The sequence below is a fragment of the Phoxinus phoxinus genome (assembly GCF_949152265.1).
Source record: "Phoxinus phoxinus genome assembly, chromosome: 7".
NCBI classification, from domain to species: Eukaryota; Metazoa; Chordata; class Actinopteri; order Cypriniformes; family Leuciscidae; genus Phoxinus; species Phoxinus phoxinus.
In genome coordinates this window covers 28,722,824-28,735,386 of record NC_136882.1, presented here as the reverse complement: position 1 = coordinate 28,735,386, position 12,563 = coordinate 28,722,824, and the positions used below count along the sequence as shown (strand labels likewise).

The 12,563-nt window shown below is 38.7% G+C and overlaps 1 protein-coding gene across 1 annotated transcript in view; it reads right to left on the bottom strand.

The window, feature by feature from the left end:
- Positions 1–12,563, bottom strand: part of LOC307001991 (cohesin subunit SA-2) — a 20,455-nt gene extending 7,892 nt beyond the window's left edge. Inside the window, exons 1-25 of the mRNA XM_079619173.1 lie at positions 12,448–12,563; positions 11,165–11,245; positions 10,961–11,045; positions 10,638–10,799; positions 10,414–10,510; positions 10,191–10,267; positions 10,039–10,110; positions 9,717–9,921; positions 9,471–9,622; positions 9,138–9,211; positions 8,934–9,057; positions 8,731–8,826; positions 7,584–7,663; positions 7,340–7,447; positions 7,131–7,248; positions 5,984–6,101; positions 5,605–5,708; positions 5,354–5,446; positions 5,171–5,257; positions 4,445–4,645; positions 4,174–4,250; positions 3,830–3,917; positions 3,656–3,736; positions 2,492–2,584; positions 1,244–1,421 (exon numbers count right to left, since the gene is read on the bottom strand). Coding sequence (XP_079475299.1) covers positions 1,244–1,421; positions 2,492–2,584; positions 3,656–3,736; positions 3,830–3,917; positions 4,174–4,250; positions 4,445–4,645; positions 5,171–5,257; positions 5,354–5,446; positions 5,605–5,708; positions 5,984–6,101; positions 7,131–7,248; positions 7,340–7,447; positions 7,584–7,663; positions 8,731–8,826; positions 8,934–9,057; positions 9,138–9,211; positions 9,471–9,622; positions 9,717–9,921; positions 10,039–10,110; positions 10,191–10,267; positions 10,414–10,510; positions 10,638–10,799; positions 10,961–11,045; positions 11,165–11,205 — 2,611 coding nt within the window. The 5' untranslated portion in view covers positions 11,206–11,245; positions 12,448–12,563. The remainder of the gene's footprint in view (positions 1–1,243; positions 1,422–2,491; positions 2,585–3,655; positions 3,737–3,829; positions 3,918–4,173; positions 4,251–4,444; positions 4,646–5,170; positions 5,258–5,353; positions 5,447–5,604; positions 5,709–5,983; positions 6,102–7,130; positions 7,249–7,339; positions 7,448–7,583; positions 7,664–8,730; positions 8,827–8,933; positions 9,058–9,137; positions 9,212–9,470; positions 9,623–9,716; positions 9,922–10,038; positions 10,111–10,190; positions 10,268–10,413; positions 10,511–10,637; positions 10,800–10,960; positions 11,046–11,164; positions 11,246–12,447) is intronic.

The following is a 12,563-nucleotide window of genomic DNA, read 5'->3' as shown; positions in this document are numbered from 1 at the left end:
GTAGTGACTGACTGCCATCTGCTGGTGAACTTGAGACTATTCTGATCCATCAGGACACCTTTGTAAGTGTGTGTGTGTGTGTGTGTGTGTGTGTGTGTGTGTGTGTGTGTGTGTGTGTGTGTGTGTGTGTGCGTGTGTGCGTGCGTGCGTGCGTGTGTGCAAAGTTGGTAAGAAGTCTCTTATGCTCACAAAGGCTGCATGTATTTGATCAAAAATATAATTAAAAAAAGTACTACATTTACATACTACATTTATTGAAATTACAATTACAGAAATAACTGTTTGCAATTTGAATAGATTTTTAGATCCTTCAGAAATCATTCTCTTATGCAGATTTGGTGCTTTTCATAATAAGTAAATTGTATTATTATTAATATTAATGTTGAAACAGTTGTGCAGCATAATATTATATAATAATTTTTTGCTATTTTATATATTTTTTTACAATATATATATATTTTTACAATATATATATATATATATATTTTTTTTTTTTTACAAAACAACATATTATGAATATATAACATTATGAATTATGTAGCTGTTTTTCCTTACATATTTCTGACAAACAGCACATGTCACTGTGTCACTCAGAGCATCATATATAGAATGAGACAGTCTCTGTCTCTCAGGAAAACTACGTCTGTCACAAAAGCATCAAGAGCCGTCGTGATTTTGTTCCTCATGTTTTCGTCTCGGTGGCTTAATTGGGCCCAGGGGAGAGGGGGGCACACACCCACACATTAAAAGTTTGTCCCGGGCCCAGTGAATTTTAGTGGCAGAATTGTATGATACCTTAGGTGTTCTAGATAATCTTATAAGGATACATTTTTCACCCAAAAAAAAATAGGCATCAGATGTTTTCTTTAAAAGACGTTTGATTTGATTTGAACTCCAAACTACTCAGATACTGTAGCTCATGAAGTTAATGGCCAATTGGGAAGTCATTTCACCATTTCATTGACTTCCCACAGCCATTTTGACTTGTATTTAGCACTTGGTAAGTGTTAATTTTGGGCCCTTCCTGAAAACCATCCTGTGAGCAAACCCCACGTTGAATGCGTCATTGAGTTTCAACAACATGAACGTTTTCTGTTTTATGCATATTTTCAAAGAAACCTCAAGAACATGAAAAAAATCAGATCTAAAAGGCAACTCTGGATCTGTTGAGGCCGTTCACATGTCAGAGCACAGGCCAAACACGGACCATTATGATTTACTGTAAATGAAAAGGGAAGAGAACCTTTACTGCTGGGGGTGTCCAGCTCAGGGCTGGTGAAGACATGCTCCAGGACGAAGGAAAGAAGAGCTTTCTGGAGTTTGGGATCAGGGGTGTACAGCAATGGAGTGCCTGCAGTTGAATCCCACATCTGAAGCTGGTAATTATGAGCTATGAGAACGTCACTCAGACACATGAAGGCCTTTGTGAAAAACAACATAAAATACACAGTGCCTGATCAACAGATGTGATATCAAGTAGACAACATAACAAAAACAATCTAAATCTAAAATTTACTATAATTCTTAATCTATTTAAAAGTGCAGTTACTCCAGTCACAATTACTGTAATCACGAGATTCCGACTTGTAAAAAGCATGCACGTCCTCGTAGAACTCATAATTACAACTTGTAAGAGAGCTCAGAATTTTCCGAGAGCTCTGACTTGTACCACGTGACTGCTGTACCACTTGACCACCACAAATTAATTTAGGTGTTGATTGTGTTGCCATTGAAATGCATAATTAAGTGAACGTGAACAGCTCTGAGTAATGTGTGTTGTCATTACGGTAATTATGACATGGTGTGAACACAGCATAAATAACCATTCTCCAAAATGTAACTAACTTATTTTGGAATTCAAAAAACCCTAATACTGTTATAGTTCCATTATATCACAAATACAAATATGTTAATTTAGTGTGATTAATTCTACAAAAAAAATAAATAAACACAATTGATCAAGCACTCATGGTTAAAGATGCTAAAAAAAAACAGCAAGATGTGATGCAGCAGCCAAAAGTGTGTCAATGCTTTACTAACATAATGTCTGCAAATTATTAGGAAGCTTTCTGACATTAATCCGATTGATTAATTGACATAAATAATTTATGTGATTAATTCTTTTTGATTAAAATGACAGCTATAAAAATGTGACCTGAGAACATTGACAGTTCGAAGCAGTCTTAAAATAAACAGATTGCCAGGAACTTTCATTAGGTTTAGTTTCAATCAGTGTGTTTTCCTGCTGTCAGCTTGCCCTGGCATGGAGTGAGGATTCATTAAAACACAACGCAGGTGCCAAGGGCACTCCGCAAGAAATTAAAGTCAAAACAAATAGGATTCAAACAATGCCAGCGCATCGGCCCACTGGCACACATGCTACTGCTTAACACACAGACAATACGCTCTGATGTGTTTGGAATAATCCACTTTGAAGAAAAGGCTGAACCGAGTGGCATGCCATGAACAGAGAGAGAAACGTGATGCTCACTTGCTCTCGTACAAGCTGCTCGGCGTGCGAGAGACAGCGGTGGCATTTCTCACAGAACGCACGTAGCTGGTTTCTCTGCTGGAGGGAGGACTCCTAAAACCACACACAAACACACACATCCATCCATAACAATGACAATTCTTTGTTATTTCATTATTATGCATGCAGTTTTTATGACCATATTGATTGAGAAAGTACACAAAGCTTTGACATTTAGGGGGAAAGTCATGAATTTTGAGCGACAGGAATGAGCAGAGAATAATTACGCAAAATAGCAGAAACGGAAAGAAGCACAGCGGGCTCTAACTGATGTAGACTGATGAAAGCGTCATCGCGAGCAGTGCCGCCAGACTCGCGTGTAAAATATTCTTTCATAATTATGTGCACGTGGAGCTCCGAGGTGGACGTGCCGGATCGGTTCCTCCATCCCACGTAGTCGTAATGTCAATTCAGCTAAATGACTCTTTTTGAAACCGACATACATCCCAATTTTATGCTGAACACGTCTCCCCCCCCCCCCCCCCCCCCTTACCTCGGGTCGCCATTGATATTAGAATTGCAGATTGAGTCGAGCTGCCGCCTAAGCCCAAAAATTGCCGCCTGCGCTGTCAGTTATTGATGACGAGGCCAGAGGAGCAAGCGGCCATTCCTGAGCCAGCATTGAGCACCTCTTACCTACAGCAGTCTTAATGGCCACCGATATTTCACTGCATAAAGGTTAAAGTTGGGGAGATATGATTACCACGTGCACTGCATGGAAATATATGTCTAATAAAAGGTCCTGCTATTAGCGTTGAAATGTTCACACAAAAGCGAACCATTACGCCCCCTACAATCCATCACCAGCAGCTACTTTTCCTAAAGACTCACGATCAATCGCTTTCTATCGCAAATCCGCTAGACATGCCCATAGAGCCTCTGTGTTGATATTTGAAATGTAATGTGGCAGGTTTAAAGGACACGGATCTTCGTGATGGATCATATGGCAACTCTGCAGACAGACAGTCTCGCATGCTTAAAAAATGCTTGATTAATTAATCGCCCAAGGGAAAACTCTGTGCTTATGTCTGTGGATGTAGATATTACGATTCTAAGCATGATCTTGGCCATCTATGACAGCAGTCACGCTCCAATCAGAGTGGAAGAGAAAGGTATATGGCTCACCCTGGAGGTCACACCTTCTCCAAAGGTGTTGAGCTTCCACAGAACGCAGCTACACATACAGCGCAGAGCCTCAACCGTCACCTACGAGAATGACAAATTAGAAAGATGAACCTGCTGAAGGAAAAAAGAATGATATAGGTGCTAGGTGGTTCGGGACAGGGCTAATAATGTCACCTCCATGGGAAGACCGCCATGTTTTATCTCCGCCTCCAGGAGTTTGGTCCCCAGCTCATAAAGGCTCCATTTAGACAGATCCTGAGCACTAGACAGATTTGATAAAGCAACAGACAAAGTTACATTAAGAAACAGAGCATATCTTGAATTATTCTGTGTACTTCTTAACTGAACAATTACTTGTTAATGGTAACATTTCTAGAACATCCAGATTATCATTGTAGCATTGTTAGCAGGGTATGTAAAACTCACAGAATGAGTGGGTTACATTTTACACTAGAATGTGATTATCGCAAATGTTGCAGTGTACATGTGGATAGAATAAACGAACAGAAACTGCTTACATGTTGAACGCAGTAAGTTTCTTCAGTGTGGACAGAATTTCCAAAGTGTTGTCCTCGCTTGCAGTGAAACAACCGCTCTGTACATGAAAGGAATAACTTTGAATCAGACTCAATTATGTAAAGTACAGTCACAATAAATCAATTTCATAAATACAATTATTTTTTAAATCATGTCAAGATCCAGATAAAATCCATTTATGTATCTGGTACAAGCTTATAAAATAGCATCTACCCCTGGCTATCAGAGTTTACCGTTCTTTAGCATACTCACACTCAGTGATTCTTCTAACCATGTTCCCAGTGTGTTTGTCCAGTGCTGGATGAGGCGGTCAAAGGTGGGTCGGGCCAGGGAGTGCCAGGGCGAATCCTGAGCACAGAGGCTCTGGTAAGAACGAGCAGCCGTCTCCAGCAGTCCTGCGTCTGTGTGTCTGTCCACTACAGCCTCCAACTCAGCCAGCAATGCCTGCACATACTACACCAAAATGCACATTCAAAGCAAAAGAGAATTGCTCTAGATACAGTTATATTGTTCTACTATTCAAAAGTTTCGGGGCAGTAAGACTTATTTTGAAAGAAATGAATCAATAGATTCAGCAAGGAAGGACATTAAATGTATCAAAAGTTACATTAAAGACATTTGTAATGTTATAAAAATAAGTATTTATCAAATAAATGCTGTTCTTTTTAAGTTTCTATTCAAATATTGAAAAAATGTATCACTGTGTTCAAACATTAATAATAATAAGTAATGCACCAAATAATCATATTAGAATGATTTCTGAAGGATCATGTGACCCTTAAGACTGGAGTAATGGCTACTAAAAATTCAGCTTTGCCATCACAGGAATAAATTACATTTAAAAAAAGAATTAATCTAAAAATACATTTAAATTTAAATAATATTTCACAATAATACTGTTTTTATACAGATTTATTATGTTAGATGTATTATTTTATGTATAGTCATCAGTGCATCGGGTGACACACAAACACTCACCTGTGAGTTTTCAAGATCGCAGGAGTCCGTTTGGAAAAACTGAGGTATTCTTAGGAAGGAGGTCAGTTTTTCAGCATCCTCTGAGTACTAGAGTATGTGATTAGATATCAGGTGATCAGCTGTGCTCAATTTATGGGGAAGCAGTCATGGTAAAATAGAACAGTGCACTTATTTTTCTTTTACCTTAGATAACAGCTCAGGCAGCACTTTAATGAAGTGTTCAGTGAGTGTAGCGCAGACATCAGTTTGTAACTTTTTCTCTTTAGTACTTATCACCTAAAAACAAACATAGATATGCAATTAGCAATTACTTAAAGCCAATCTGTAAGAAAGTGAATGGCTGGAGTCTGTAAATAAAATGTATCTGACAGTCCTGTTAAATCCGCGCCATCTGATGAAAGTATCTAAATGAGAGATTCAAAAGAAAGTCTCACCTTTTTACCTGCACCTCTCCCTGACAAAGGTGGACCCTCTGCAGCCTGCCTGACTGACGCCAACATGAGCTCAATCACAAAGGCTTCCTCAGCATTGCTCAGAGCTGCGGTTCATATCACATATCACACACTCAAATATATAGGCACAGCACAAAAAAAGTGGCCGTTTGTTTCTCACAGTGGGTTTCAACCAGTGGAGATAATTCTGGATAGCCATCAATTATTTTTATTTTTATTTCTATTTCTAGTAACCATTAAAACATATTAGTCAAAACTACAGTGTAGTTTGAATATTAAAAATAGGGTGAGCTGTATATTTAATTGTAAACAAATTTCTGCTAAGGTGTAATAAGCAGGCAAGCTGTTAAAGTGTACTAGCCTTGTTCTTGACAGGACGTGTGAGGTAAGAGCAGTGAGGTAAGACCGGTCCAGTCCTTCAGCAGAGATCCAGCACTGTCCCACAGACTATCAACGAGGTACAGCACATGCTGGTGCAGCTATAACACAAGGGGGAGAACTATAATCATTTTTTTAAATCACCCATATATGATTATGACTGGGGTTATTTCCATATGTCCACATGCATCATAAAGATGTTGGTGATAATCCCAATGTTTAAAAAAGACAGCAGGGTATTATTTTGTACATCTATTTCATTTTCATATTTAGTGTTCTTTTTTTTTTCTTTTTTTTTTGCACCATTAAAAAATGGTCATTTATATTATTATTTTTATTACATTTTTATTTTAAAGGCGTACTATGCAGTTTCCTTTTTTGTCCCTAGAGTCGCTGTGGAGTACTTGTATTTAACGTTACTGTCGTAAATACCACTCACGCAGAGCCGTCTCTGCACTCACGGCCTGATCCCCTCTTCGTTTTCTTCGTCGACTCTGCAATGCTCTACGTCTGAAATGCGCGCTAGTGTCTTCCGAGGCTGCTTCATATGTTGTTGATGTATGTGGTGTCGTGCCGTAAAGCAAGTCGTGATTATCGCGAGATTTGGCAGGTGCCACCTCTCAAACCTGCATTGCTGGTTTTGCCAGCGGCGGTACAAATCTTGCATAGTGTGCCTTTAAAACCCTCCTATTACCTTTGGGGTCGATTTGACCCCATTCAGTGTTTAACGTCTCTAAATACATAATTTAAAAAAAATTTGCTTCATATTTAAAGACTTTTCCTAATTTAATGAGAACAACTTTGTAAATATAAAACTAACATGATGATATGTTTTCAATGTTCTGTACACATTTTGTAGCATCGGTGTTCTTTGGGGTCAATTTGACCCAAGGCTCATTTTGCTGTATAAAACATGTGGGTGGGTTTTTATTTTTATTTAAAGGGCTATTTAAGTAGTCAACAAAGAAATATAAAGTACCTTACTTAAACATTTGGGGGGAAATCATATTCTGGGGGTTTAAATTGCTGGGGTCAAATTGACCCCAGTGGGTAAAAAATGTTGATAGATTTGACAATATGCTATTTTTAAGTTAAAAACACAAACAAAAACACACTTGGAGTTAACAAACCTCGCTCTCAGTGTGGAAGTGGATAAGGGATCGCACTCTGGCTAAGACTAACTCTCGGTGTCTATCCTGATCGGAGGCTCCTTCTCTGGGCCTTGATAATTCAGGGTTACATAGCAACCTAAGAGCAAATAAATGACACCATTTTACACCAAAATGTACATATATGTACATATATACGACTCATAAGCAGTCAAAGAATCAACACATACCTATTGTAGAGGAATTCACCCGCAGTGATAGCTAGAGGCCTGTGAGAGCAGTACACAAACTGGAAGATGTTCTTATGGTCATCGGGACTCAGAACATCCTCACAGGATCTGGCACAAAAGGGAATAATTTCAGCAATTACTTGAGGAACAGTCACGAATGTGCTTTGCAGAGGAGAAGTCAAAGTTTGGATGATCACACTTTATGAGGAATAGTCAGCATGAGGAGCAAGGGGAAGATACTTACTGGGACATGACCATGAGCAATCTCACGGCCTGTATGGCCACTTCATGGTCTTTATCCAGAGTCAAAGAGATCATCCTCTCCTTCAACAGAAACATCAGTCAATCGCTCATGTAAACACTTTAACTACCCGCTATGAGAGCAATCTTATCTCAAAAACCTACAATAGGACTTGAGTTAGAGACCCACGATGCACTTAAACAGCTCTTTAAATTACGGTTGTGCTTATGTACTTGCTGCCATTATTGAGAGTATGGTGAGGGTGGGGTCCTGTGGGAAGCCATCAGGCCAGTGAGCCCAAGGCAAAACCTGAGGGGCTTTCCAGCCTGTCAATCAACAATCCTGCCCTCCTGCTGTCCCACTACAGCTTCACTGGACCTGAACTTACATACTGCCAAAAAGACTTACAGACTGCGTCCATATGAGAAGTTTGGGCAAAACAGCATGACTGCAAGAGTTTGAGGACAAACTTACAGCCAGTAAACAACTCTACAACTTTATTTTTTTTACAGAAGTTACTCTCACGATTTGAGCTTAAATGAAGCCTATATATATAATTGAGCCTAATTTCAGATTTTGTCCTAATCACGGGCAACAGCAACAAGCTGAACTTTTGTAAGTTGCTTGGTTTCTGTAGCATCATGCTGAGTAACTCCACTGTAGCTCCACTCCAACATCCCTGATCCATTCAGCTGGGCTGCACAAAACTATTTATCATAAATCAATTATGTTCTAATTGGCTGTGATTGTGGCGTGGTGTACAGCATTTTTGTGTAAAGTTCACAGACAAATTAGCTAGAAACATATTGTTATTGTGCCTCGTTAGGACATGAGATGTACTCAAATTTTTGCACTTACACACTAGTCTATGCCATTTTGTAGTATAAACAGTGTGAGTAGTGTGTTCACATTATAAAAGTGCACTTCTAATACTCAGATGATGCACTTAATAAACTGAAATAATGAAGTGTGGAATGTTGGATACTTCATTCACTCAGCTGTCACAGCTTTCATTGCATAGCGGAGGAGTAGGAGCTATCAGACTTCCATGACAAAATAACCATAAAACATTCATTCACTACACGGTTACATAGTGTATAGAGCATAATTTGTGACACAACTACTGTAAGAATGTGGAAGCAGTTGTTACCTTAAACCGTATCGTAAAAAGGTCCATTTTGGAACTACTTTGGTCCTGATAAAGTCCCTGTAGACCCAGCACGCATTTCAGACGCACATCAGGTTGCTGCAGAATATACAACAAATAAACCGTGGGCAAAAATCAACTTAACTCATCAACAACAATCGGAAAAATTAACTGTTCTTTAAACACTAGACTACTGGGTCACCCACCTTGTCATGCATCATCCATCCCACATACTTCAGGTAGCTGTCATTCAGAAACACAGAACTATACAGCTTCATCCACACCATCAGTTCCTCCATACAGATCGCCCTGATTTCAGGAATAACGTCTCTGAAATTCACAACACAGTGATGATGAGACGTAGTTTTCAAGGAAATGGGGGCTATAAGTGTGGTTGAACTAAAGATTACCTGTATCTCTTCAGTAAGACTCCTTTGAAAATGGCATCCATCATGTTCTCAATTTCAAATTTCCTGTCCTGTAACTAAGGAATGAAAGTAATTCGTTCAGTTTGGTTATTCACACAATCCTTGCTTTGATTGCTTTGTTCTGTACTCTCCTGGCTTTATTATTTCCTGTACATCAAAACTACCATTCAAACATTTAGGGTCACTAAGATTTTATTTACTCACCAAACCCAAATTTTACTCACACTTGGACTTGGAGAGTGTCAGTTTTGGACCCTGACTATACTTCAGAAAGAACTATGTATAGAAATGTTGAACTCTTGTTGTCAGTCTAACCTCACTGATCTTTCTCTGGATCCTGTCCAGCCGCTGAGAAGCCCGTTTGCTGGCCATCTTAGCCAGCTCGACCTCGTACAGCCGCTGACTGTTATCGACACTGACACTGAGGTTGAGAGCCACATTCACCAAAGCGCTGAGCAGCTTCACTGCTGCAGAGACACACACAACAGTGGCAAAACATCTGCATTCGGGATATGCGTGTGGTTCAGGTCAAGGGGAATTAATGTTCAGAGGGGAACTTACCTGCTAGCGTACAGGTGTGCCTGAAAGCACGAACTCTGGAATCGGAGAGCTCTGTCAGCAGTGAAATGAGTGTGTTCAAGAGGTAGCCATCGAAGATGACAGAGTTCTGACACTGGGCCACTAGCACCGATACGAACTCACAGAAGTGTGAACGAAACCTCTTCCAGTACAGGCCGGACATGATGAGGGGATACTCGCCACTGTCCTGAGGAGGATGGAGAGACGACAGAGATGGAAAAATACCTTTAGTTTTCAATTGTAATATACACCACCATTCAAAAGTTTGGGGTCAGCAAAAATAAAAAATACTCGTAAACCTTACCATGTCAAGAGGCCACGTGACAGTTAAAATCCACGGAAATGCAAGGAACTTCTTAAATTGTAAACCTGTGTCCTGTGGTTTAAAAAACGCAAATAAGTCATCAGTAAGAGCAAAGAACATGGATTCAATGATGAGTATGCTGAATGTCTAACCTCATCCAGATCTTCCACCATTTTACTCATGACGTCAGTACCCTGTTTGCTCTGAAACATCTCTGCTGTGACCATCCCTACAAAACACACATAGCATTCACATCCTGAACTATTATATTTGTTAGATACAAGCCACAAAAAAACTAAACCACTAAAAATAAACCATTTTAGATGTCAATACTATTTTTAAAAGATGTACTATTATGAAAGAGAGCACAATTGCCTTTGCATCCTGAACACTGGATAAAGAAGCTGATGAGATCGAGCAGTGCTGCGTCTCTATCGACGGTGTACGCATCAATCCAGTCATCCACCACAGCCTTGCACAAAACAGACCAAACATCCATATAATATAGATTTGTTTAAACTTATCTGACCTAAATAGAAGTTTGTGACCTCCCAAATATTTATGATCTGGTGATTTATGATTTATGAAGATGGATGTACCTGCATGGCGCTCCTGCCCATGCTGACCACCTCAAACAGGGTGACAGCTTCCACATCTCCGTTTTTGAGCTCCGTCTCTGCTCTGCCCAGGTTGCCATTACTGCTCTTTGAACGCTTTCGCTTGGCATTTTCAGAGCATTCCCGGGCTTTCCTCTTTCCTCTCTGCACACAACAAAAAATACTACCAGATTACAACTGATCTTACAGTATATCTCAAAGAAAATAGTCTGTGCTCTAATGAAAGTCTATGAGATGTAACCTGTTGTAAGGTTGTTTTTTTGTGTGTGTTTTAATTTTTAAGAGAAAGGAGTGGTAGCTCTTACCACAGTCTTCTGTCTGTTTTCATTTCTCTCACTTGAGACGTGATGCACCGATGCACAGGAAGAGACGTCGACAACTGAGTTCTCTCTGAAAACAGGATACACAGGCAGTTGTTTCTATGTACACATAGCACACCTTAAATATATTAAATATATTATATTATATACATTTTGAAAAAATGCAGAGATAGCTTTCATGTGTCTCACTTTTGCACCGATCTGGACAGTAAAGTTGGCTCTGCTATCATCTCCTCTTAGATCATAGTTGGACAAGGAACTGATGCTCTTCTGAATTACAACAAAAGAAAGATAATTATAAAAGTGAGTATCATGTGAGTACTTCAGTGTTCCTATATAACTGACAATAATGTTGCTAATATTTGTAACACACCAATCATCAAATATAAGAACAAAAATGTTGTTATATGCAATTTGTAATAAAATGCAACATCATACATCTAGAAAGAGATCATAGGCCTATATCTTTGCATTTTATTTACACAGTTCAGTTTTGTATTTATTCGTTTACTATTTATATCAAACAAATGAGATTATATACAATTGCAGAACATACAACATAATTAAATACAAATACAACTAGCTGTGAACCTTCTGAATTTGTAAATGTAGGCCTATTACATATTACAATTTATTTTACTTATTATTAATGATTATATACACTATAGTTTAACAATGTTATTATCACTTAAATACTCTCTTTTAATACATTTAGTTATCATACAAGTCACTTTTCAGGATAAATTGTTAATACATGTTGTTAATAGTGTTAATAGACTGTAAAAAAAAAATTATGCATGCAGTAACGGAATGAATCTCAACCTTTTGACTACCTTTGATAATATAAGGCAATATTTGAAAGCCCCTATGTAAGATACTATCTAGTACTGTTAATGATGACAAAGCTAACTGCTTTCATGTTTTATATTCACAGAAGCTAGATTAAAAATAAAAAAAAACACGAGCTCTTGCAGCGATTTTCCGTGATTTTAACAACACATTAGTAAATGCAAACGTTCAACATGTTTGTCAAAATATTTCAAAAACGTTTCACTTCGATTTTCATTGATACAGACATGAACATAAACTCGGAAAACACACAAAAAAAGTATTAAGTGACAAGTGACCTCTTCTTGGATGCCATTGGCTGAGATGCACGTCAACAAAACAAAACCAAAAAACTGATTGGCTAGTTTGAGTTTCAATCAAAAATCTCTCATTCCTCTGTTACGGTGTCATTTTATAACAAAAGCCTCAAATGAGAAGAACCTGCAGTTTCATTCATCTGAATGTTTGAACGGCGCACACCGTTGCTGTCAGGTTAAGAACACACCTTGCATGCCATATGTTTATTATTTAAACCAATAAGCAACGAAAAGATAATCGGTAAGCGTCTGGTGACCTGTTTATTATATAGCTATATATATCACGACAATTATGCAAAAACGCAAATACAGCTTCATGAATCTTACCAGTGACAGCCGTCATTTGGATTGGAAGATTAATGTAAACTGTCTGCACGTATAGATTAGGCTACTTCCAGTTCATCATAGCCGCGTGCACGTCAACGAGAGCGCGCTGTACGTCT